This window comes from Pygoscelis adeliae, unplaced genomic scaffold (genome assembly GCF_000699105.1).
Source record: "Pygoscelis adeliae isolate BGI_AS28 unplaced genomic scaffold, ASM69910v1 Scaffold95, whole genome shotgun sequence".
Lineage (NCBI taxonomy): Eukaryota > Metazoa > Chordata > Aves > Sphenisciformes > Spheniscidae > Pygoscelis > Pygoscelis adeliae.
Window position 1 is genome coordinate 1,006,908 of NW_008824869.1, and position 23,706 is coordinate 1,030,613.

The 23,706-nt window shown below is 37.1% G+C and overlaps 1 protein-coding gene across 1 annotated transcript in view; it reads left to right on the top strand.

The window, feature by feature from the left end:
* The window catches only part of ATP9B (ATPase, class II, type 9B), a 161,932-nt gene that overhangs the window by 129,283 nt on the left and 8,943 nt on the right, over positions 1–23,706 (top strand). The window contains exons 14-24 of the mRNA XM_009324471.1: positions 1,139–1,387; positions 11,989–12,150; positions 13,641–13,733; positions 14,900–14,983; positions 15,543–15,713; positions 18,458–18,556; positions 21,079–21,168; positions 21,637–21,781; positions 22,114–22,178; positions 22,637–22,792; positions 22,949–23,013. Of these exons, the coding sequence (XP_009322746.1) occupies positions 1,139–1,387; positions 11,989–12,150; positions 13,641–13,733; positions 14,900–14,983; positions 15,543–15,713; positions 18,458–18,556; positions 21,079–21,168; positions 21,637–21,781; positions 22,114–22,178; positions 22,637–22,792; positions 22,949–23,013 (1,379 nt within the window). The remainder of the gene's footprint in view (positions 1–1,138; positions 1,388–11,988; positions 12,151–13,640; positions 13,734–14,899; positions 14,984–15,542; positions 15,714–18,457; positions 18,557–21,078; positions 21,169–21,636; positions 21,782–22,113; positions 22,179–22,636; positions 22,793–22,948; positions 23,014–23,706) is intronic.

Genomic DNA, 23,706 nt, shown 5'->3' on the forward strand with positions numbered 1-23,706 from the left:
CAGGAGGAAAAAAGCGTGGTTTCTGAAGAGGTTTTCCGAGTTACCCTGGAGTCAACAGAAGAGCCTTTGGTAGTACTGCTGATACATTTAATGTGCTGAGTTTAAAAAAACCCCCAAAACCAATAAAACCCAAACCAAAAAAAAACCCAAACCTGCTTATTTTCAACTAACTATAAACATATAGTACTTTCTCTTAAAAGACTAATTTAGGAGTGTGCTGGAGCGTTTCTGAAGGATAACTTAAAATAGTGCTAGTTTAGTGGTTATGCAACTGTGATGTGATCTTCAAATATGTGTCAAGCTATTTTGCATGATTATTTTATTAGATATTGCATTCTTGTAAGGACAAACAAATTTCAGCCTGCAGCAAAAGCATACAAACTGCATTAGTTCACAAATAATATAGAAATTGTGTAGTTATAAATTAAATCAGCAATATTTGTATTTTAATGGTTCCTAATATTTATACTTAACAATGATCCTTGCTTTTGTTCTTCTGTTCCATTCCAATGTGGTGGTCTTTAAAATACAGAGATTTAGGTGAAGATATAAAAGAAAAGGTTTTTTTCAGTTTAATGCATTGGAGTTTCCAACCTCTGAATGTACACAGGAGACAAAGAGACTAAACAACAACAACAAAACACCACCCTTCCAGTTTTGTTTTGGTGTTTCTGAACTCATCCAATTGGTTGCTGGCTTAAATACTTTTTAAAAAACAATTCATAGAATGTGAAGGACATTAAAGGACTATTGTGACAGATCACTGAAAAAAGTAAATTCTGATATGAGGAAGCAGGGTTTTCTGCAGAATCGAGTCAGCCTCTTCACCCCTTTTACTGCATACTTGTTTTCATTTCACATTTTTCAATTGTCTGCATGCTCTGTTACTGAAATCTGACTACAACTGCAAGGTGATGAACCCACAGTTATGTATCAGTTCTACAGAGAAGCAGATGAGGGTTTTCATGAATCACAAACTGAACGAGTTAACACTAGGTTATATAAAATAAATAAATGGTTACTATCCTTATCATTTATCAACCTTTGTATTGGGAACAATTGGATATATATATTAGTATTCATGTTTTGTTTCCATTATTGAACTTTGTTTTACTATTCATTGTGTTGGGTCTTAAAGGTGCACTCTCAGAATAGTGGAAACGGTATGAGCTCGACACCATCTAGGAAACCTCAGTCGTCTGCACCCAAAGTCCGCAAGAGTGTCAGCAGTCGGATACACGAAGCAGTGAAGGCCATTGCACTGTGCCACAACGTGACCCCAGTATATGAATCCCGGGCTGGTGTGTCTGGAGAAACAGAATATGCAGAGGTGGATCAGGACTTCAGTGATGAAAATCGAACTTACCAGGCTTCCAGCCCTGATGAGGTTAGTATGCAAGGGTGAAAAAATTAATATCTCATAAAGAGCAGGATAAGCTAAGTTAAAAAAAGCAGAACTGTGAAAGAAGAGTGTTTTGGGCTGGGGTTTCTTTAAAATTAGCAGTAATCTGTTTTTATTTCCTCTACAGCTGTAGGAAAGATCTGGTGTTTCTTTGTTACATAAAAGTGTTTTCAATTATTTGACTAAAAGATCTGTGAAGTCAGTGCTTTGGGATCAATACTGAGTATTGCAATTCAAGTTATTAGGTGTATTCTCAAAACATTAATCCATGTATGAATCATAGCATATACATGCAAAAGGGAATATGAAACTGCTTTGAGTGATGGACAACCAGGTTTGTTAGCTGACTGAGACACTACCAGTTAGTGGAATGTATAGATGCTTAACAGGAAAAAAAAATCCAAACCTCAAATACTCCTGTAGAAAAGCTTTTGAGCTTCAAACCCTAGGCAGCTTCATAATCTTCAGGGTTCAGTCAAAATTGCATCAAGTGTAGCACAAATTTAAAACCCCATTTCAATAAAAACATGCATTTGACTTCCACTGAAATCCAAATTTTAAACAAATCCCACTGCTTTCAGTGGATTTCAGTTATTGTTCCGAATAATCCTGTTTTGGGGCCTAAATTGATTGCCTAAAATTCAATCTAAAAAGATATTGGAAGAGAGAGGCAAATCTCAAGTTTCAAGATACTGCAAAGTAATCATAAAAAATAATTATAGCCCATTCACTTTATAAAAACATGTATGTACTTGATACAGTGAAATAGAGTATTTCGAGGTTGGATTGCCTCTGAAAGTGGGCAGGTTGAGGGGCGTCTTTGTTTTAAAGAAATTCTAGCAGTGTCTGAAGCTTGGATATACTGTTGGTGGTGTAGCCACGGTAGCTTAGTCATAATCAAAACAAAGTTGTTGTAAGATATGAAGAAGGGAGTGTGTATCTGAAAGCCCGTATATTTTTCTAGCTATACAAGTTGATCTAATACAAGATAATATTTCTTCCACAAACCTCATCTTGCCACAGCATAGCCTATTATTCTTGGTATACATTTGGTTTACATGTCTAATATATCGCCATGTGTAATACTAACAAAACTTTAGCAATTCAAACAGCAAGCTGTAATTGCAAAATGTAACAAGTCTATAACGAGTATTTTTAGGAATGCAAGAAATAAAATTCAGTCTGTCTTCATGTAGTACCGAACTAGCAGGCATTACATGCATTTCAGATGCTATAAACACAGTTCATAGTGTCAAAGGACTGTAGGATATAAAGAAGTGGCTGGTTCTCAGTGATTTAAAAAGTGGCAGTCGGAACATTTTTAAAAATAAACTCTAGGCAGGACTTGCGACGCTGCTCTTTGGCTAAAATCAATAATCCATAATAATGTGGTGTTATACAGTGAGGGTTGATCTGTGTTATGAATTGAGAATGCTGGAGGTGCATTTGTTTATGCCAGAGATACACTGTAAATACAGTTTGTTAGTGTAGTTGTATAATGTTTGACTTGTATTATGCACATGCGTACTAATTTTCATATACACATATATTCATATTCGCTAAATAGATCAGTGTAATGAGCCTGTGAGGTATTAGTAAATATAATGAAAGACTGCATAAGCAAGTATCTACCTATGATGGTATGATGACAGCTATGGATTAAGTAAACATTCTGCTTTAACAGCCAAAAGTATTACTAAATCAGGTGAAGAGACGTGCAATTGAGAGAGACAATGTGAGTTTTTTCTCCCACTTGCTCTTCTTTCCCTGTCGGCTTTTGTATATTCATTCAGTTGCTTGGAACCTGAAAGTATTACCATAAAGAGCAATTCTCCTCCCATATTTGCTAAAGGAAACAGCTGTAAGACTTCAGAATTATGCAAGTGGTGCCCTGGGAAGACAGTAGGGAATTTGACCTTGGAAAGAGGAAAGGAAAGTTGATAAAATGCTAATACGACAGATCTGGGACTCAGGGTGGAAAGGGAAGTGGAAGAGGAAGTCAGCAACAAAGAAATGGTTAGTGCTCCAAGGAGGAGAAAGCACAGGTATCCTTGTAATAATGATTTTTATTTTTCTTTATCATCTTGACTCATACATTCAAACTATAAGACAGTGAAATGAAAAACTTACATTTTAGAACAGACAGCATTAAATTTCCTTTTCGTTTTTCAAAGATAATGCTTGAAACACTAGTAATATTATCATATTGAACAAATATGCTTTAATATAATGAGAAATAGATGCTAAATGGAGTCTTATAAAAAGATGAAGCTACAAAAAACATTTAAACAGCATAAAAATTGCAGCATGACAGCAAAAAGCCTAAGAGTTGAAAGACTAGCAGGTCTTTATCATAATTTTTTAAAGAGTTCTATTGATGCAATGTTTGCAAATCACTGGAGCCTAAGGAAAATAATGTAAATGGTTCATTATTTAGCTTATTGAACTTTCCTGCAGTTAGGCTGACGGATGATGCCAATGTTTCCCAATCACCAAAGTACCATTTTAAAAGCATTTTTTATTGAATAAAGTGCTTTGAATATTGCACCCTGGAGCTTTATTTAGGGAAATGGTTCAATTGATGTTTTCTGTTTAACCTCAGCACTGACCTATCACAACATATTTGGTTAATAAGCAACATTACCATTTAATAGACTTAACCAGTTTTATGCATTGTATGTTCTCAACATTAGAACTCTGTTCTCTTAGATTTTGTTTATGGATCTGGCTTGACTGCAGACTTTTGAAAGAAGATGTTATTTGCACAGTTGTCTGCTGCATTATATAATATTGCGTGATATCACCATAGCGCATAAAGAGCAGAGAACAATGTGTAAGTATAAACCATGTAGGAAAGTATAAGAAGCAGTTTAGTAATACGTTGACACACTATACACTTAATGAATTGACTTGAGGAATTCATTTGAAATTCTTCACATCTGCGTGTCTATGTGTGCATCCATATACAGATAAAATATAACCATAACAAAGTATGCACATTTAGAAGTAGGTACATTCATCATAAAAGATGTATTTATCTATTGTCAGAGTAACCTGAGATAAGTAACTGATTTTGTATTCATAATGTGAACCCTACTTATGCCAGGCTCTTTGTTTCTTATGATAAGTGATCAATATTTCATTTTCTCTGAAAGAGTGGAAAGTTTCATTTGTCTGTCACTTGTCCTCTACAGCTGTAGCATAGCAAACAATAAACATTCACTGAGAACTCACTGAAAAAAATGAAAACGGCTCCTACTTGGCCAACATCATAGGTGTGGGTTCAGCTTATCTGTAGAAAGCCAGCTACCTTAATGTAATGAACAATCATAAAAGGATATAAGCTAAGTAGGTAAAGCAATGGAGTTCAAAGGTCACAGACCCAAGCAATTCAGGGGCATGCTATGAACAGGAGCCTTTGAAGACCTTTGCTCCCCTTGGTCAGAAAAGATTGATCAGTCACGATTTTTAATGACTGCTTACTCTCATAAACCAGCTATTTACTGGTTATGCTTTGTCCTGCGCTGTTATATTCTCAAGCATTTCTAATTCCAGGATTTTGAATATTTAAATACTACCTTGAAGTGTGGTCAGTTATTTAATTCCAACGTTTCTGTCCAGAGACAACAGAGTTGCTAAAATTAATTACAAGGATACAAAGCCAATCATTTAAAAACAGACAGGGATATGATATGCCCTTAGTGAAGCAGCTTTTGTGTTTACAGAAGTGAAGCTGTAATGTATGAGACATGTTGTATTGTTTAATTCATTTTGTTGTGTGTGCTTATTGAAGCAAGACTAATTGTGTTGTTTTGTCAATGTATTGTGAAAAGCAAATCACTCAGCATAAAACCATCACTTTCATGACCTTCGAGACCCACAAAGAATAACTACTCTATAGCTTGTCTTGAATATTGATCGGCAGTTTTTTCACATGATACATGCGATATGTGTATCATGTATATATAAAAATACATGATCAAGCTGTATTTTTAAGTTAATAATTTTATTTTAATTATGAAGTTTCTCGATGAAAAGTGATGGACTGCAAATGTTAGTTATCAAATCATTGTTTATAAATATAAACATATCAGTGCTGATTGGAAACATATGTGAGTTGTTGAACAATCCAAACAGAAACTGTTGGGAACACTCAGGCAGTGGGGAAAAAGAAATCTCTCTGCTTCTTCCCTGTTTCCAAACCAATAGCCTTAACTTCAAAATACCACACATATAACCTCTGTATACCTTACATGGCAACTTAATTTTGAAAGTAGATCCTATTGTCTGCAGTGAAGATGCTCTTAAATACTCTGAAGTAAATGAAGGTTGGTTACGTGAGAGTTCTAAGCAGCAAAACTAGCTTGCAAAATTTCCATCCCTAGTCCTTCTTTCTCACCCTACAAATTGCTCCCTCATATATGCCAAAACCTTCGAAGCCTTTATTTATATGGGTCATTTTTCAGTTTAAGTGGTCAGGTTCATAGCATGGCTCCAGAAAAGCTGTCAACACAACTGTGGGGGAACTCCCAAACTGCTGGATGGGGTGGAAAAGAACTGCCAGCACCAGCCACGAGGCGGCGGATCTTTGTCTTAAACTGACGTTAGCTCAAAAGGGAATATTGTATGTTGAAAGTGACAATTAGTTGGTCATAAACTGTTTTGAGCAACACTTTGTAAATATTGAGCAGTTAGATATTTCTGCTGGGGAGCAGCAATGGCAGGCTGGCCCACAAGGAAAGGCAGGCCAGGAGCTGAGCACGATAGCCAGACTGCTAGAGACAGTGGCCTCAGTGATGAGGTGTACAGCCCCACAATATCCAAGCAAGGTGAAAAGAGCGTGTCCCATGATGGAAACTAGAGACAGTCAAGAGTATAGATTGTTATACAGGACTGTGGTGATGAGGCACATCTGAATTCAAGCCAAGAAGTCAAATCATTAAGTCAGGATCAGGTCCCGAGACAGTCGCCAGCATTAGCCAGTCTGGTGATTGCAAGGAGAGTTCATGGCAGTGAGGCAGGTCCAGAGCCAGGAGGTCATGTCTGCCTATCAGGGTCGTGTCAGTGGGGTACATGGCCAAGTGTTGGACATAGCTGCCACGCAACTGCAATGTAGCTCTCACAGGACCAAGCGTGAGAGCCAAATGAAAGGGGGAGGGCAGCCTCCATGGAGGCTTCTTCGAGCTATTCTTCATTATAGCTCTTAACAGTGAGCTGGCCTTGAACACAGCTGACTAAAATCATAGGAAGGAGGGTGCACTCAGGGCCTTGAGAGTTTCAGTCTAAATAGGGTTTTGAATATTTTTTTCATAGAAATACATTGCTATTCTGTCTTGGATGATAAAAGGTTATGTTTGAGTCAAGTAAGCATCCAATCTCTGTTTCAATTTACCCAAGCTAAGAGTGGGGTGGGTCACTTTTTTTTCCCCCACTTCTGCTTTCTCTCTCAAAATATTCTGTTATAAAAAACAGAATTAGCGGATTAGGTTCCGAAGACCAGCTAAGTTTCAAACAACCCAAAATTCAAAGTGAGCGGTAGTAGTATGATGGTTTGTATGCTCCAGTCCTGATTGATGGAGTATCTAAAGCAAGCAAAAACAGCCTTAGGGCATTTTTTTGGTCTTCTGCCAAGCAGTAACAGCCTTTTAGGATTGATCTGGTAACTGAAGGTCTTCAGGATTCAGCAGGCTGCTTCAAATACCTTGCTTTGTGGATTTATAACCCTATGTGCCCAAAGGCAAGGCGTGTTTCACTTTTTTCAGGTGACCATATCAGATTTTGTTTAACTGGGACTTCTTCATGCCATCGGGCTCCCAAGATGACAAGTAACTAGAGGTAGTTACATTTTCCACAGAGCGAAGGGACACAGTGTTGCAATTCCCCTAACTGAAAATTAGTAAGGCAGCTGGGTGGTAAGTGATATTTCCTGTTGGTCTAGAGGAAGCTAAGGAAGATGTTAATCTCAGAGGGGAATGAGAGTGCCCTTCCTTGTATAAGTTATTCACCCTCACAGGGAAAGGTCAGGAGAATTCAGAGATGGGCTTTGAGTTGGGCTATGTAAGGAACAGTCCTGTACATACTGATTGAATGGCCTAAAGCCATCTAATACCACTCCAGAGAGAAGCTGTCGTGGTTTAACCCCAGTTGGCAACTGAGCACCACGCAGACGCTCGCTCACTCCCCCCCAGTGGGATGGGGGAGAGAATTGGAAGGGTAAAAGTGAGAACACTCATGGGTTGAGATAAAGACAGTTTAATAGGGAAAGCAAAAGCCGCGCACGCAAGCAAAGCAAAACAAGGAATTCATTCACTACTTCCCATGGGCCAGGAAAGCAGGGCTCCATCACGCGTAACGGTTACTTTAAAAGACAAACACCATCACTCCAAACGTCCCCCCCTTCTTTCTTCTTCCCCCAGCTTTATATGCTGAGCATGACGTCACATGGTGTGGAATATCCCTTTGGCCAGTTTGGGTCAGGTCCTGGCTGTGCCCCCTCCCAGCTTCTTGTGCACCTCCAGCCTTCTCAGTTGGTAGAGCATGGGAAGCTGGAAAGTCCTTGACTAGCGTAAGCACTACTCAGCAACAACTAAAACATCGGTGTGTTATCAACATTGTTCTCACCCTAAATCCAAAACACAGCTCTGTACCAGCTACTAGGAAGGAAATTAACTCTATCCCTGCCGAAACCAGGACAGAAGCAAAACACCTGTTATGTGATAGGGCAGGGAGGTACTTAACTCTTCCATCCTCAGAGTTGAAAGTAAATAAAGATACGGCTGGTCCTTTAAATGCTTTCTGTGGACAATCTGTTTCATCTTACATGTTGGCCTTAATTTTGACTATTAACTCCTGTGCTTAGATATTTGTAGCATTTTCTGCCACATGATTATTTTCATTGGAGTTATTAAATGGGAGTCATAGGCTAATAGAACTTATTGTAGAAGAGTTTTTTTTCCTTAAAAAAAAAAAAAGTTGGCACCACAGTTGGAAAAAAATCATTTAGAATGAATTGGTGTACAGTAAAATTAAATATACCAAGGTTTTGTGGACAATCAGTTTGTGTTTCCTAAAGTTTTTTAAAATTGTTGATTAGTGTTTATTTTAGGTTAAAATCAGTCTAAATGTTCTAATTAAATATGCAGTTCTGAATCCACAACAGGAATAATGGTTTTGGGTTTTTTCTGTGCTTGATATGGGGTTTATGAAGTCCTTAACTATTCATTTTCCTGACTCTAGTGGGCTTAGGTTTTGTGACTGATAAGTGACAATGATGCAGTTACCTGTTTTAACAACCTTGTATACTTAAATGGAACTTTCTAGAAACTACCCAAGATATTTATAAGCTGCTTGTTTTGATTTAGTTCCGTAAATGAACATTTCTAAACAAATGGGATGATTATGTCCCCAAAACATGGCATTAGTATGCAGGGCTGCCATGGTCTGTAACAACAGTGCTTCTGAAGTTTCCCCTCATCATGGCCCTCTCAAGACGCACACGTTCCTCATGCAACTGAGCTAGATACACCGTCCTGCTTGGAGAAGTTACCTGCACCTCCTGAGCTGGTACTGCTGTAGGTTACGTTGTGGGTCGCACAGTTACTGCTTGAGTTGAGAGAGTTTCCTTATGGAGTCTCTGAATTTGACTTTGAATGGAAATCTGTGCTGTGGTAATTGAAGAGTTTGATATTTGCGGCTGTGAACTATGGAAGCTCTGAGGGTCGGGTGGCCTCTAGTGGAGAGACACTGCTGACAGAGGCAGCCAGAGCTCAACAGTGGGCATGTGGTAAATAGAAACATCTGAAAGATTTTGGGTAAGAAGCACTAAACAAGAGGTGTTCCTTAGCTTTTGTCAGATCTGTTGCATTTCTGTTTCATAATGCAAGTATTTGCTACCTTCATTTCTAATTTGGAAGTTGCTACTTTGACCTTGTCACGCGAGAGGTGGATAGCTGTCTTTGCCCTTTGGATTGCTACTGAGGAGGAAGACAACTAGCAAGTTAGAAACCCCAGAAGCTCTCTTTGACTCTACCTACGTTACCTGTCCTGGGAACACTACACAGTTAGTGGGTTCAGGTGCACACCTGTGTCTCAGTAGTGGGAGGACCCTATATCTACCAATGTACTTCTGTCTCCCAGGCAGCCAGTTTCCATAGAAGGGAAGCTTGGGGATAAGCCAGACGAGATCCACAAAATATTCAATTAAGTCCCTAACCTGGATTCAGGAAACTTGACACATTTCATCTGTGCATGTTAGGAAGTTAATGGTTATTGGCAAGTAAATACTATAATTAGAATGGATTTTTTTAGAGCAAAATGGTAGCATCACCAGCGAAGACTTTTGTGCTTGTCCAACCTTTGATTGCTTTATCTGACTCAATCCAATATGTCAAGCTCTGTAGAAGCCATAGCTGCTGCATTTACCTGGCATTCTAGGGGTTCTCGATGTATGCACACTAGATTGCAAGACCATTTTAATGTAGGTTTTCAGAAACATATTGAAGAGAAGAGACTGTACTTGTAGAGGGGGAACCTCAAGAAGAGAGGCTTACCTAAGAATCCTTTTCCTGAACTCTGTCTAGCTAGCCATTCAGTATATATTTATTTGTTAAGATTTGTAATTTAGATTTTCATGCCATTTGTGAAATACTTTTTTTTATTTGTATATTCTAAAAGCTTCAGTATTTAATGGTAAGGTCTGGCTATGTTGTTCTCGATGCTGTTAAGGTCTAGCTGCTCTGATTAATTCTGAATGATGGGAGGCAAACTTAATGTCTTGCTCTCAAGTTTGTTCAGTTGCCTTTTAGGCATCTATTTGACTCTTGAGCCTTATTGACTATTTCTGCTATGGTATTTGCACTAATCAATTTAAAAGAAAAAATATATATGCAGTTGTGTGTAGGCCAGGTATAAAAATCCAAAATGACTGTGCTGCAAAATGCTAATTCAAATGGTAGGTGAAGCCAAGCATAAACAAAATAATAAACAGATGTGAGTCACCAAATATAGAACACTTAAGTCCTAGCTGCAAAGGGACACAAATGAGATGATAGGGTATTAGTAGAAAGATGCAATTTACAGGTCAGAATGTAATAGTAACCTTTCACTGTGAAAATTGAAAATTAACCTTGGGAGTATTGGATCATTTACAGCTTATATGGTACTTTTATTGAAGAAGAAAAATCTCTAAAAAGACTTCCTGTGATTTTTTTTGAGATTTTAAAATGGTGCTTTTCAAAGTGTGTTCTTTTCTTTTCTGTAACTGCATCTCACTGTATTTTCATTTGGTGATGCCGACACAGATGGCCCTACTAGGGTTTCTTAGGGGTTCACACAATATTTTTTTTTCCCCCCATTTTAAATTTTCATAGAAGCTACAGTGATTTACTTGCTTTGGGTGAAATTCTTAGTGAGCACCAGTCATCGTGTCTGTTGGTCTTATCTAGGGATTTTACTACTTGCATGTTGTTTATCAGACTGCTTGATTTTTATTTTTTTCATCTTACCTGAGATTAATAGCAGAAGCAGGTTCCATAAAAATCATGTGAACTTCATTACCATTACCTTTCTAGTCATTTAAAAATCTGGTTTCCAATAATGATTAGCATTTGGAAAAATAAAAATAGAACTGAGCAGGAGATTTTTTTTTTTGTCAGAAACTTCCCATTCAGATATGGAATATGGCTTGTATGTAAACTAACAGTAAAGCAGTTTTCCTAAAGTATTAATTTTTTAAAGGAACAAACCACACAGTGGTGGTCATAGAAAAATATCTAGTGTGTTATTTAAAGCATAACATAGAAGAAAGTAGAAGCTGGATGTCATGCACTTTAAAGCAGCAAAATTAAAAAAAAAAAAGTGAATCTCTAATGCATGCATTTAAGATGCCATGTAGTAGTAGCTAATAGTGATTATTGTATAATGCAGCATTTCTGGGTTTGTAAAAGGGACTTTCACAAGCATGTTTGTGGAATGCAGTATTGTAAGCTTGGTTTCCATCTCGTTTGATATGGTAAGAACTCAATTATATTATTGTTGAAACAAAGTAATAAAACGATGCAAGTGAACAAAGTAAGCTAAAAATAAGATCCTTTGCTTATCTATTTACTACATATTATAGTGTCTCAACATGCATGTAATTGTAGATCTAATAAAATGTTTTATATGGAAATACTCCCAAAATCTTTTACTTGCATAGCGGTGTCATTGGTACAGAAATAGTATTCTGGTTTTGCATAATTTCTACTAGATGTCCTTTAAGTATCATTGAATATATATATGGTTTTTTATTAGAACTGTTATTTCTGAACAATATATTCTAAGTACCTCATTTGCAGCAATAAGTTCAAATAAGTTTTTATATTCTTCATAAGAATTTTTGTAAGCTTTCTGAAGGAAAATACTCATTTGATGCATTAAGATTTTGTATTCAGTCTACTGCTATTCACAGGTTTTTTTCCTAGATTCTTGGAAGAGTTTAGACTTTTACCCTAGCAACAGTTGTTTGGCTTTAACCTAATTTATATAACAGTATAATAGACCTTTCACACTTAAACACGTCTCTTTTTTCCCTTTTTTTCTTTCTTTAGGTAGCTCTGGTCCAGTGGACAGAGAGTGTTGGTCTCACTCTGGTTAACAGGGATTTGACCTCAATGCAGCTGAAGACCCCTGGTGGACACATTCTGACGTACTATATTCTGCAGATCTTTCCCTTCACTTCTGAGAGCAAGCGCATGGGGATCATAGTTAGGGTAATTTTGGGGGTGTTCTGGGTGTTGGGTTTTATTTCTCAAAAAATGTTTTTATTGAATGTTTATTTTTGTAAAATTTAATAGAAACTTGATCCTTTGGGGAATGCATTTCACAAGATTTTCAGATGGAAAGTACACCTTTGACACAGGTACACATGAAATACTAGGCAAGCAAATCAGTCTAACCTGATGTTGCAGAGACCTTTGTAAAGGACAAACTCTTCTCTTACAGGGAACATGTTAATTTCACTACTTCACGCTCAGCCTCTGATGCTGCAAGTTGCCTTTAAGCCTTTGGTTTTAATTTTCTATTTGTTTCTTTCATATAAAATATGTTGCCCCTTCAAGGGATAAATTAATGGCTGAAGTTTCTTACGATAGTAGTTAGCATCTTTCTATGCTACTAGTGCTGCTGCTTTTCCAGACCCAGTATTGATATCTGAACTGGCATGCATACACAGCACAACCCACAGGGTCTAGGACTTATGAGATATGTGCTTAGTTGTCTCCTAGGTGCCCAGTTGGGAGCATAGTAATGATCATTAAAACCTCAGATGAAAGGAAGCTACAACACCATGCTAAAAGGAAGGTTTAAACCTCTGCGAATGTTAAGCATCCACCTTCTCCCTACCTAAAATCAGCCACTTTCGCAGAACAGCATCAGACAACATTGTTAGATGGTTAGATCAGTGCCAAGTCCCAGTTAAATATGTGCCAAACTCATCCCGTTTTTTATTTGCCTATGATGACAAGCCAGGCGTGCCATCAGCCTTAGGCAAGGATACTTCAGGCAGAATGTGTGCATGCTCAGGTCTGGAGAGACCTTGGCAAGTCTGTATTTCATTAGGTGAGGTTGGCACTAAGAGCCTGTTTAACAGTGACGTGTTCAGAGATACTCTAAGAAGCTTGCAGATCAGACTAATCCATTCCTTCTGCGACAGACCATACCTCAGAAACTCCTGATTTGGATTATATTTGCCTGTGTGTGAATTCTCTGAATATGCAATGAATGTTTCATCATTAAACATAAACATCATTAAACGTCTGTAACAAGCATTTACACTAAGTTATTAGTAAATTTTTAATTACTTAGGTATTTCAAAGATACAGAGCAAACTTTCTGTTGTGGGTTAGATAGTATATGCCACCAAAGAAACAAAATAGTTGGAGGGGGCATAACAGTGATATTTTAAAATTTAGACGGGCAGCTTAGGGATGCTGAGAATCTGTTACTCACATTGACTTCAGTTAGAACTGATCCTCTTATATGAGAAAGTAGGGAATATGCATCTCGATGGAATCAGAGATGTCATTGGAAGTAGTAGCATCAAGTAATAAAACTTACCCACCTCTTGGCAAGGCACTTCATCTTTTATAAATGATAATCCATTGACTACTTCAAAAGACAATTAGGTTATTGGTAGGTAATTGTTTTGACTGTATAAACAGATTTTTTTTTTTCCCCCTCTATTTCTTTTGTAAAATTTTAGGATGAATCTTCAGGAGAAATTACATTTTACATGAAGGGTGCAGATGTTGCAATGTCTACTATTGTACAGTACAATGATTGGTTAGAAGAAGAGGTAAGAAACAAAATCAAAATTTATAAAGAATAAAATTTTGTAAAAACTAAAAATTTAAAATATCAGGTATTATTGGAATAGGTTTAAAGGAGAACCTGAGCCAATGCAGTAATGGGTTTTGAAATTCAGTTACATATATCCTGAATGGGTTTTAAGGGATTAGAATTATTTCCAATTCTTGAATAACCCACAGAAAAAGCAATGCTGGCAGTCATAGCAGAACACGTTCCTACTTAAAACAAGGAAATTTGTTTTTCATTGACTGACCTTTCACATAAAACCTAATTACTTCTGAGAAGTATTCTGCTATAAACCTATTTATCCTGAAACACCCTTGTTTTATCAAATTCTACAGTGAGGTATGATTATGAATTACAAAGTTTAATAAGGGTTGCAGCCAAATTGAAATAGTTTTTTGCCACATTTATTAAACTTAATATAAAATAGCTAGTGACTGAATTTCAAAACTGATTAATGTTTTTCACTGTGTGGCTCTAGTAGGTACCAGCCATCATCTTATTTTGACCCTACATGCAGACAATATGTTAATACAATGATTACACCATGTATGTTCATAATGGTATTGGCAATATGAATCAATATCTGCTGCAGGGCAGTTTGATTTATTCGGGGACATGAATAAATTAAACTCCCTCAAGACCTAGCAAAATGTCATAAAAATTACTTTTGGCGATAATGATGCACAATTAATTGTAAAATACTTGTTTAATTTATTTAGCTTTATGAGGTCAAATCAATAAGTGTTTTGCACTGGACAGCCTTGTTTTTCATTAAGACATGCTATTCCATGGCTATTTTTAATGTGTAGATATTTTTCTGATAAGAGGTACGTTCAGTAGAAAAAGAAAATAGTTCTGTTACGTGGCTCAAAAATAGTTTTAATTTATTTTAAAGCTTCAACCTAAAAGAGATTTTCTTTTAAGCTAAGAGAGAAAATCTAATCGGCTTACTAATAGCATGCCACTTCATTTGGAGGACCTGAAGTATAATTGCTTTTTATTCTGTTTGTGGCTTCTCCAAAATAATCTAAGAGTCTAAAGAAACACCAGAAGTTATGGTACAGATATCCCCTGTTAATATATAGTATAAAACGTGTATATACGGTTGAATATTTGCGTAACTATTCTGTGGTTTGGTCCATTTAGTGTGGTAATATGGCACGAGAAGGACTGCGTACACTGGTTGTTGCCAAAAAATCACTGTCTGAAGAACAGTATCAAGATTTTGAGGTATGAAGGGACAGACTGATCTTGTGCTTCACCATATTTAGCTACTTCAAGGGGAACATTCCTCTTTTTTTATTCTGTTAAGGTGGCAAAAAAGATGATTCATATTTAAAACACGGATAGTTGAGGTATGGCACACAATCTGTTAGAGATTTTGTCATTTGTTAGTGATTGTTCTGCAGTCATACATAGGATACTGTTTTGCTTTATTATGTGACTGGACAGTGTTTTCCCAGAAGCTAGCGTAATGTTAATTCTGTAGCTTCAGCATGACCTAAAAGATCTACTTGTTCTCAAAGATAAGGGCAGTTCCCGCTCTAGATGCTGTGATGACTAATTCTTAATAGTTCTTCAGAAGGCATTCTCTCGAGGTGATTTGTCAGGAAAAACACGTATAACACTGGGTATAAAGTAAAATTTGCTCTTTTAATCTTGTTCTTCATTAAAGATATTTAAAGACAAACATTTAGCCTAATAAATCCATATTATAACTGATTGGTAGACTGAATGTATACTTTGAGTCATAGCAAACTCTTAAGTGGTTTTGTGTTTGTGCAAACAGAGTCGATATAACCAAGCAAAGTTAAGCATACATGATAGAAACCTGAAGGTTGCTGCTGTTGTAGAGAGTTTGGAGCGAGAAATGGAATTGCTGTGTCTCACTGGAGTAGAAGATCAGCTGCAAGCAGATGTTAGACCAACTCTAGAGATGCTAAGAAATGCTGGAATAAAGGTACTAAACGCATACTGCTGATGTAACAGGTTATCACTTACTATTTTTTAACGAGACATGAATTATATTTGTCTATATTCAGGTTCATTCAAAGTAAGAAATACGCCAAGTCCTAAGCACATTCTGGGCGTGAGCTAGCAGAAACAAACAGGACATTGTGTGTGAACTTCCCAGGTGTCATTCATCTTAAGCTTACTTCTGTAGGAAAACTACCAATGGATAAATGTATGTGACTCCCAGTCATTTATCCCCTGACTGTCTACAGTAAACTGTCCTAGCTGACACTACATGAGTTTGGCACAAGATTCGTATGATAGCAATGTTTGCAGGCTTGGCACTCACAGGAAGTCTCAGCAAAGATCAAAAGGTGAATTGTTTGAACTAGAATTCAGAACTGCCCTTGGAGTTTGTTCAAGTCATGTTAAAGGGACAGTGTCAAAAACTTTGCACAAGAGTTTGTGCTGTGTTTTGTTCATAGGGAGACTATGCTAGACAACTATCAATTGCACGTTTAGAAATAATACGTTTATTTGGGAGAGGGTTTGAAGTAAAGATATGAGCAAAATCTGAGGGGATAGGGCAAGATTGTATACATTTTGCTTGAAGCAGAGTGTCAAACTCTGCACAGAAAAGGTGTGTTGACTTTGCATTGGTTAAACTGAATCAGATACAATGGGGTTTTTTTTAGCCTGAGAAGGAGGGTAAGTTACTTTGCTTTGCAGCAAGCATGGGAAATCTCCCTTTACATGAGAGAGGAGTGGGAACACATGGAGCTCTGCCTTGGGGCAAATGATGAGCCAGTTGAGAATTATGGATTAGAATTAGTGGGCAGACCAATGTGGACAACATTATGGTGAGTGTCTGCTACAGGCTGCCTGATCAAGAAGTAGTACAAGAGGCCTTCTTCAGACAACTGGAAGAAGCCTCACATTTGCACGTGCTGGTCCTCGTGCTGGACTTTAACCACCCCAGTATCTGCTGGAAGGGCAACACAGGAGGGCACAAGCAAACCAGGAGAATTTTGGAGTGCAATGACAGTCATTTCCTGACACAGGTGATTGAGGAGTCAACAAGGAGAGATGGTCTACTAGTCATCATACTAACAAACAAGGAGGAATTGAGGCTCAGAAGGATCTTACTAATGTCTATAAATACCTGAAGGGACGGTGCAAAGAGAACAGAGCAAGGCTGTTTTCAGTGGTGCACAGTGAATGCACAAGAGGCAATGGATGCAAACTGAAATAAAGGAAGTTCCACTTGAATATTAGAAGAAATTTTTTTACTGTGAGTGTGTTCAAACACTGGAGCAGGTCTCCCAGAGTGTTTGTGGAGTCTCCATCCTTGGAGATGTTCAAAACTGTCTTGACATGGTCTTCAGCAGCCTGCTGTAGTTGACCCTGCTTTGAGCAGGGGAGTTGGACTAGCTAATCTCCAGAGGCCCCTTCCCATGTCTGCTATTTTGTTATTCTGTTTTTAATTAATTCCTGTTCCCCAAAGGCTTTCAGGTGACAGCTGCTAATGCAGTGGTGTGTACAATTAGAAAAATATATGTATGGATTAAAGCCTTATGATTACATCAAATTTCTTTTTAGTATGGTGTGACTAGTGCAAAGTACTAATATATTAGTACTTCATGTATAGTATTTTCTCGTTTGCTCTTGATATTTCTTCTATATGTGGTCGCTTCTGACTGTTACGTCTATCCTGCTTCAAATAGGTATAGAACAGTGTGACAATTTTTTTTTTAATTATTTCTAGGATTTCAGAGCATTAAAACTGTTCTGGCTTTAATTATATCCAACATTACAGTAGGCTGGAAACGCAATAGTAGCTGTAGATAGGTGATAAAATTATAGATCACTCGGTTACTGATGAGAAACCATGAGCCTTTTTGTCCATTCATTGACCCACATGGATACTAATGAAAAGGATTGTACCTGAGATGAACAGGAAGAGAGGGAGACAGAGGCTTACAGTTTAATAAAATTACAACTGTTAACTTAGTAACTATCCAGTAATAACTTGTGCAGCTTAAGTCATTCTTCCTGTGTGGTCCATTCTGTTTGGTCTAGGGCTAATGGTATTTCATCCAGATGTCCTTCAACTTTCTTGGTGTTAAGGGGCTGAGGGGGAGAGAGCTGTCTCACTTTAAGAACAGATGGATCCTCAACCTTATTCCTTGAACTTTAATGCCTTCATCCCAGTTCTGCATGGTCAGTGGGCAGGATCTCTTCAGAATGTTGGGACTGTAGCTCTGCCTCCAGGATATGCTGTCTCATTGCTTGGCTGCTGCTTTCTGATAGTCTCACTAGGGTCACAGACTCTTGTGTTGCATCATTTTGCTGGCAAATGTTACCTCTCTTGTAGTTGTCTGCATCCTTGCTCTTTTGATCAAGGTAGCGTCAGGGCCATAGGGAAAGGTTTTTATGCTTTCCCTGCTGTTCAGCTATGCCAGTGGGTTTCCCCAGAGTTTCACCTTGTCTTCATGTAAATTGAGACATTGGCCCTTGTGAGAAGGGAAGGAGAATGGAGCTGCCTGAAGTAAAGACAGTTCTTTTCTGTTTTGTGTGGTATTGCAGTAAAAACTGCTTATTAATTTTAGTTAAAAATGCACATATCAGTATCTTTTCTCTGGTAATCTAATCCCAAAAGGTACCAGAAAAAGGTTGGAGAGAGATGTCGTTTAGATTTGGAGAACAGACACATTGAAGTCCAATGGAGTAAACTTTCACGTTATTTTGCAGATATGGATGTTAACAGGAGATAAACTGGAGACAGCAACTTGCATTGCAAAAAGTTCTCACTTAGTGTCTAGGACTCAAGATATTCACATTTTCAGACCTGTAAGTATAGTTCCAACTTTTTTGTTGGTTCATCAAAGGACAGCTAATAACAATGTCGCTTTATTTGATGAGTAGTTGGCTGCTTGTTAAAAATCGATGGGTTACTGTACTGAGTGTCATAATAATGGTCAAGACAGTAGTACTTAGGTTGTTATTCAAGGATGTAGAATTACAAAGCATTGCTTCTGTTTAAGGGCGCTTGTTTCTAGATTTGTTGATAATGCTACAGAAATGTTTGTAGCTGTGTTCCAGTGACCCAGGTTCAACATGCATTTTACACTCTTCACTTATACAATGGACATAGTAAGGTACCTCTGTATAATGATGAAGAGGGGTCTGTGTGAGGTGCTGAGCCAGTGGGAAAGTGTCCAGGAATTTAGGCTATCTGAATGTGGTTATTGCTTGTTCTAGCATTTTCATTAATAGAACTCTTTAGACTCAAGCAGAATTAATCCTGAATTAAACTGTGATGCCAGCGTCCTCTGTATAGACGTAGTTCAAATCAGTATGAGAAAATTTGAATTTTTTTGTATATCGTGATATATATTTGCATTTTATTAACAGACTAAGATAATTGTTAGAAAGGTAAACTGAATATCTTTTTCTATACGTTTTTGTTATATTTGCATAGCATCAACTCTACTGAAGCTGAACAAAAATAGATTTTCCAGACTTGATTGATGCCGTGTGATCAGACATAATATGTCTGTGTTTGTTCTAAATGAACCACTTGCACCTACAGAAATAATTATATGAATATAATTTACATGTAAATGTAGTTTCTTCTGAAGCATCAGAATGGCAAATTAGGCCCTGCAGACTACTATTTGCAATTAAATTATTAATGCTTCTGATAAAACTTCAGATCAATTTTTGTTGACCTTTCCATGTTGTAACACCACAAATTAAGTCTTCCTGAACAAAATCTATTTAGTTGAGTCAGATTTTTATTTTCATTACCTCGACTGGTAATAAGAGATCAGCATAAAACTGTGTTAACTTAGAGTACGCAAAGTTTTAAATTAGTTAGAAAATGGATTTACACAGAATTATTTCTGTGGCTGTATTTGTTGCAAAGAAATAACTACTGGATTAATGTAAGAAAGTACCAAGCACTCTAACACTTCTATTTTATTTATAAATTAGTAAATAAAAAATTATTTACTACTTTGGCTTCCCAAAAAGATGCATTTTGTTTTTAATGATCTTCCTTTTTATTCTTAGAAGTCTCAGCTTCTTCATTTTGTAATGAAATTAACTGATATATTGTTCTAGAGGTATTTACAGATTAAAAAAAAATTACCTCTGTTAGGTGAAAGGTAGAACAGAGAGGGCAATTATTGCTCATCACTGTGTGCCAAGTGCTGACATCTCTTCATCTCTGTAATGCAGAAAGATTATAATGGGCCAATGCAATCCCGGGCTCCTAACAGCTGGCAGACAAGGAGCTTTCTCTTTGCATGTTTAATTGTGGGAAAGGAGGAGAAATATTCTGAATCGGGGCATGTGTATGGGTTTTTCTGTTTGCAGGTGCCTTTTAATGTAACTCAAATTTTATGTGTAGTAGAGCCCATCTGGAGGGAGAAAGGTCTTTGGACTGCATCTGATCTGGGTAGTAGTGGGCCAAAGACAAAACTTCAGTGTAATTAAGACTCATATATTTTAGAAGTTATTTAATCAAAGTGCTGACAGAGCCAAAATTAGAAGTGTAATCAGAGTTTGTGTTTTATTCTGTGCTTGGAACTTTGTCTTGCACACTAGCTCTAAAATACATTCATCTTTTATGGGGAAAAAAACCCCGAAACTGCCAGTCTCCTCAAAATCTGGTTATAACTTAAATTTTTCATTTTCTGTGTTCTAGCTCAAAACCTTCCAAAATCCATTTGGTAACCTTTGACCATTTTTTGCATTTCACAGCTGGGCCTTTCTGAAACAATAATTATGTAAATACAAAAAAAAAAAAAAATCTATGATGTAGTTCTTTTGTATTATGCCTCTTGATCCCACTTGCATACTCATGCAAGATCCAAAAGGATTAGTACTAGTGAGCATTTCTATGTGCCTTTTGAAATCTGTGTCTACTTAACCCAAACTGAAGGAACTATTAATATGAACATTTTGCATTATTCTAAGAACATATTTTACTGGTTAATAAATAAAAGGTTTGGGGTTTTTTTTTTTTTTCTATTTTTTTTCTCTAGCCCTGCCAAGGTGGAAAGACTCGGGTCAGCTTGAACTTAAGATATTTTAATATCATTAATTCATTAATTTTTTGGCCCTGGTCTACTTTGGTGAGGAACCAGTTAAGCTGACTACATAGATCTTCCTTGTTTGAGGATTACTTTTTCACTCCATAAGATTCAAGGCTTGTAGTCACATCTCATGGGTATTGGGCTTGCACTGGGGTAAAACACTTGTTGAAGAACTAAGGCCTTCTGGGTATGAGTTCTCAAAACCTGATTTATTTAGGCAGGTTTTTTTTTAAGAATATAACAAAATCTTTGAAGTGTTTTTTATTGAAGGTTACCACTCGAGGAGAGGCTCACTTAGAACTAAATGCCTTTAGGAGGAAGCATGACTGTGCCTTGGTGATATCTGGGGACTCACTTGAGGTAAGAACTTGGTTTCTGTCAAATTATGTTTATCTATATGCTTATGTTCAAAAAGTAAAGTATCGGTGTCTTCATGCTCTTAAACTTTTTTCCAATATTTGCCCATATTTTAAGTTGTCCTTAGAGATACTTTTGTTTTTCACTGAGTGCTAATTAGAGGATAGATGTTCTAGATGGGCAAATGTTACTGGTTCTCTGGTCTCCTGTATGGTAACAGAATGGAATTTCTATGCAGCGTGCTTTAGCATTGTCTCTTCTCTTAACCCCAAAGCATGTTGGCTCTCTAAATGAAAGAGAACGTCCGTTTAAAATAATAAAGCCACAGTCGGGAGAATGTGGCTTTTTTCTGCCAGATGGATGTTGTGCAAGCAAAACTTCATAAAAGAATTCTTTATACTGTGTTTTTGTGTTAGACTACACATAGTAGTATTTAATCATAAGTAAATGTGAGTGTGTTTTTTTCCTTAGGTTTGTCTGAAGTATTATGAGCATGAATTTGTAGAGTTGGCTTGTCAGTGTCCTGCTGTAGTGTGCTGCCGATGTTCTCCCACCCAAAAAGCTCATATTGTGAAACTGTTACAGCACCACACTGGAAAACGCACATGTGCAATAGGTAACTGCTGGCACGGTCTTCATTTGCAGTAGCTAAAATCTGTAATAAACTTAAGCAGTAGATGGCACCATTGAGAAATAGTTGAAACAAAACCAAAGAGACTTCTTTATCAACAGCCAGGTATTATGTAGCTGTAGCAGAAAATGCCATTCCATGAGAAAGGTGTGGTTATCTTCTTTATTCCACAGGAAAAAGTCTTGATGCTGAAGTAATTAATCATAATCCATAGATTAATTATAAGAATTTAAAGGTGTATAGGAGGTTTCTAAAATACTGTAAGGCCAGGAGAGTAAAACCTCTGAAGAGCTGAATATTGCAGTGACATTTTCCAGGTGATGGAGGAAATGATGTCAGCATGATCCAAGCAGCAGACTGTGGAATTGGAATTGAAGGCAAGGTAATGTTAACAGTTTCATTGTCAAATATGTGCCACATAGTAGTATAGTAACATGGGATTAGAAGCTTTATTCTTAAACAGGAGTGAATTGATCATTTCTAGTTAAAGTATGCTGTAAGATGATAAAAATGCTTAGTCTTTGAACTAATACTTTCTTTGCTTCTATGTCCTCTGCTTTATCTTTTTACATATAAAAAGCAAGAAAAGCAGAAAACACTATAGTTATTTCTGTGTAGCATTTACCTGAAAGAAGCAGGATAGGCGATTAATTTTTTGTTACAGCCACTGCATCTTAGAATATGCACAAAAAATTGTCCTTTGTGTCTCGTTGCAGGGTTGATTTCTGAAGCAGGAGCAAACTTGACTTTTAAAATTAATTATCACTTAGAATTTTGAAATTTGAAACACATCTTTTACACTGGGTTTCATATTTGGAATATTTTTTGTTGTTGTTCTAGGAGGGAAAACAAGCTTCCCTAGCAGCTGACTTTTCTATCACACAGTTTAAACACATAGGTAGGCTGCTGATGGTACATGGTCGAAACAGTTACAAAAGATCAGCAGCACTTGGTCAATTTGTCATGCACCGAGGCCTTATTATTTCAACTATGCAGGTATTTAAAACTTTGTTTTCTGAATAGTTAAAAACACTATGTCTGACTTTGCAATGTCACAAAATCTTTGTCAACCAGCATTGTTATTTTTTTCTTTATTGTAATGTTTTGTATATAGAGTTATAGTAAATATATATAATTATCTGCTTTTTGTAGGCTGTATTTTCATCAGTCTTCTATTTTGCATCTGTTCCCTTGTACCAAGGATTCCTAATGGTAGGGTAAGTCAAAACCAACAGTTACGATATCTGGTAATAAATATAGCAAACTAACTTGTTAAATAACATCATGTAGTTGGTGTCTGCCACGTTTTTCGTACATTTATCATTGGTATGCTACCAACACCTGGATGAGTCTACAAAGTCAAACTAGGTTGAATATGTACTATATGAGGGGGGAAGCCTCATCATCAGCTCTCTGAAGAGAGGGATCTGCATAGCCTTAGAAGAACATACCATATAACCTTTTTCACATACGGGGTGAAAACAACAGAGGAAATCTCCCAGACCAGTTTCAGCTGTTATGCAGATTGCCACACAAGCCTCAGTGAGAATCGCAGATTTTTCTGTTAAAAATGGAGCTGAAGCTACCGATTATGAAATTGCCTCTGAGAGTGCACTAACCAAGTCTGCCACAGACTTCCGTTCAGGTGAATGTATGCAGGATTAGGAGCACCCTGGTCTTGTTGCAGAAGCTGCTGTAGTAATACGGTTCCCCAAGTCATACAGCTGAGGGATATGCATATATTCGTGTTTGTCCCTGCTCTCTGCCCCTTCTGTCCTAAGAGCTTCTTTTTCTACTCCTTGTAAACAATAACAACTTAAATCAATAGTAACTTAAATCATAGTCAAATCAAGGTCTGATTACACCAGACTGCAGAGGCAAGCAGTAGACCTCTCCAAAATTTTTTTAAA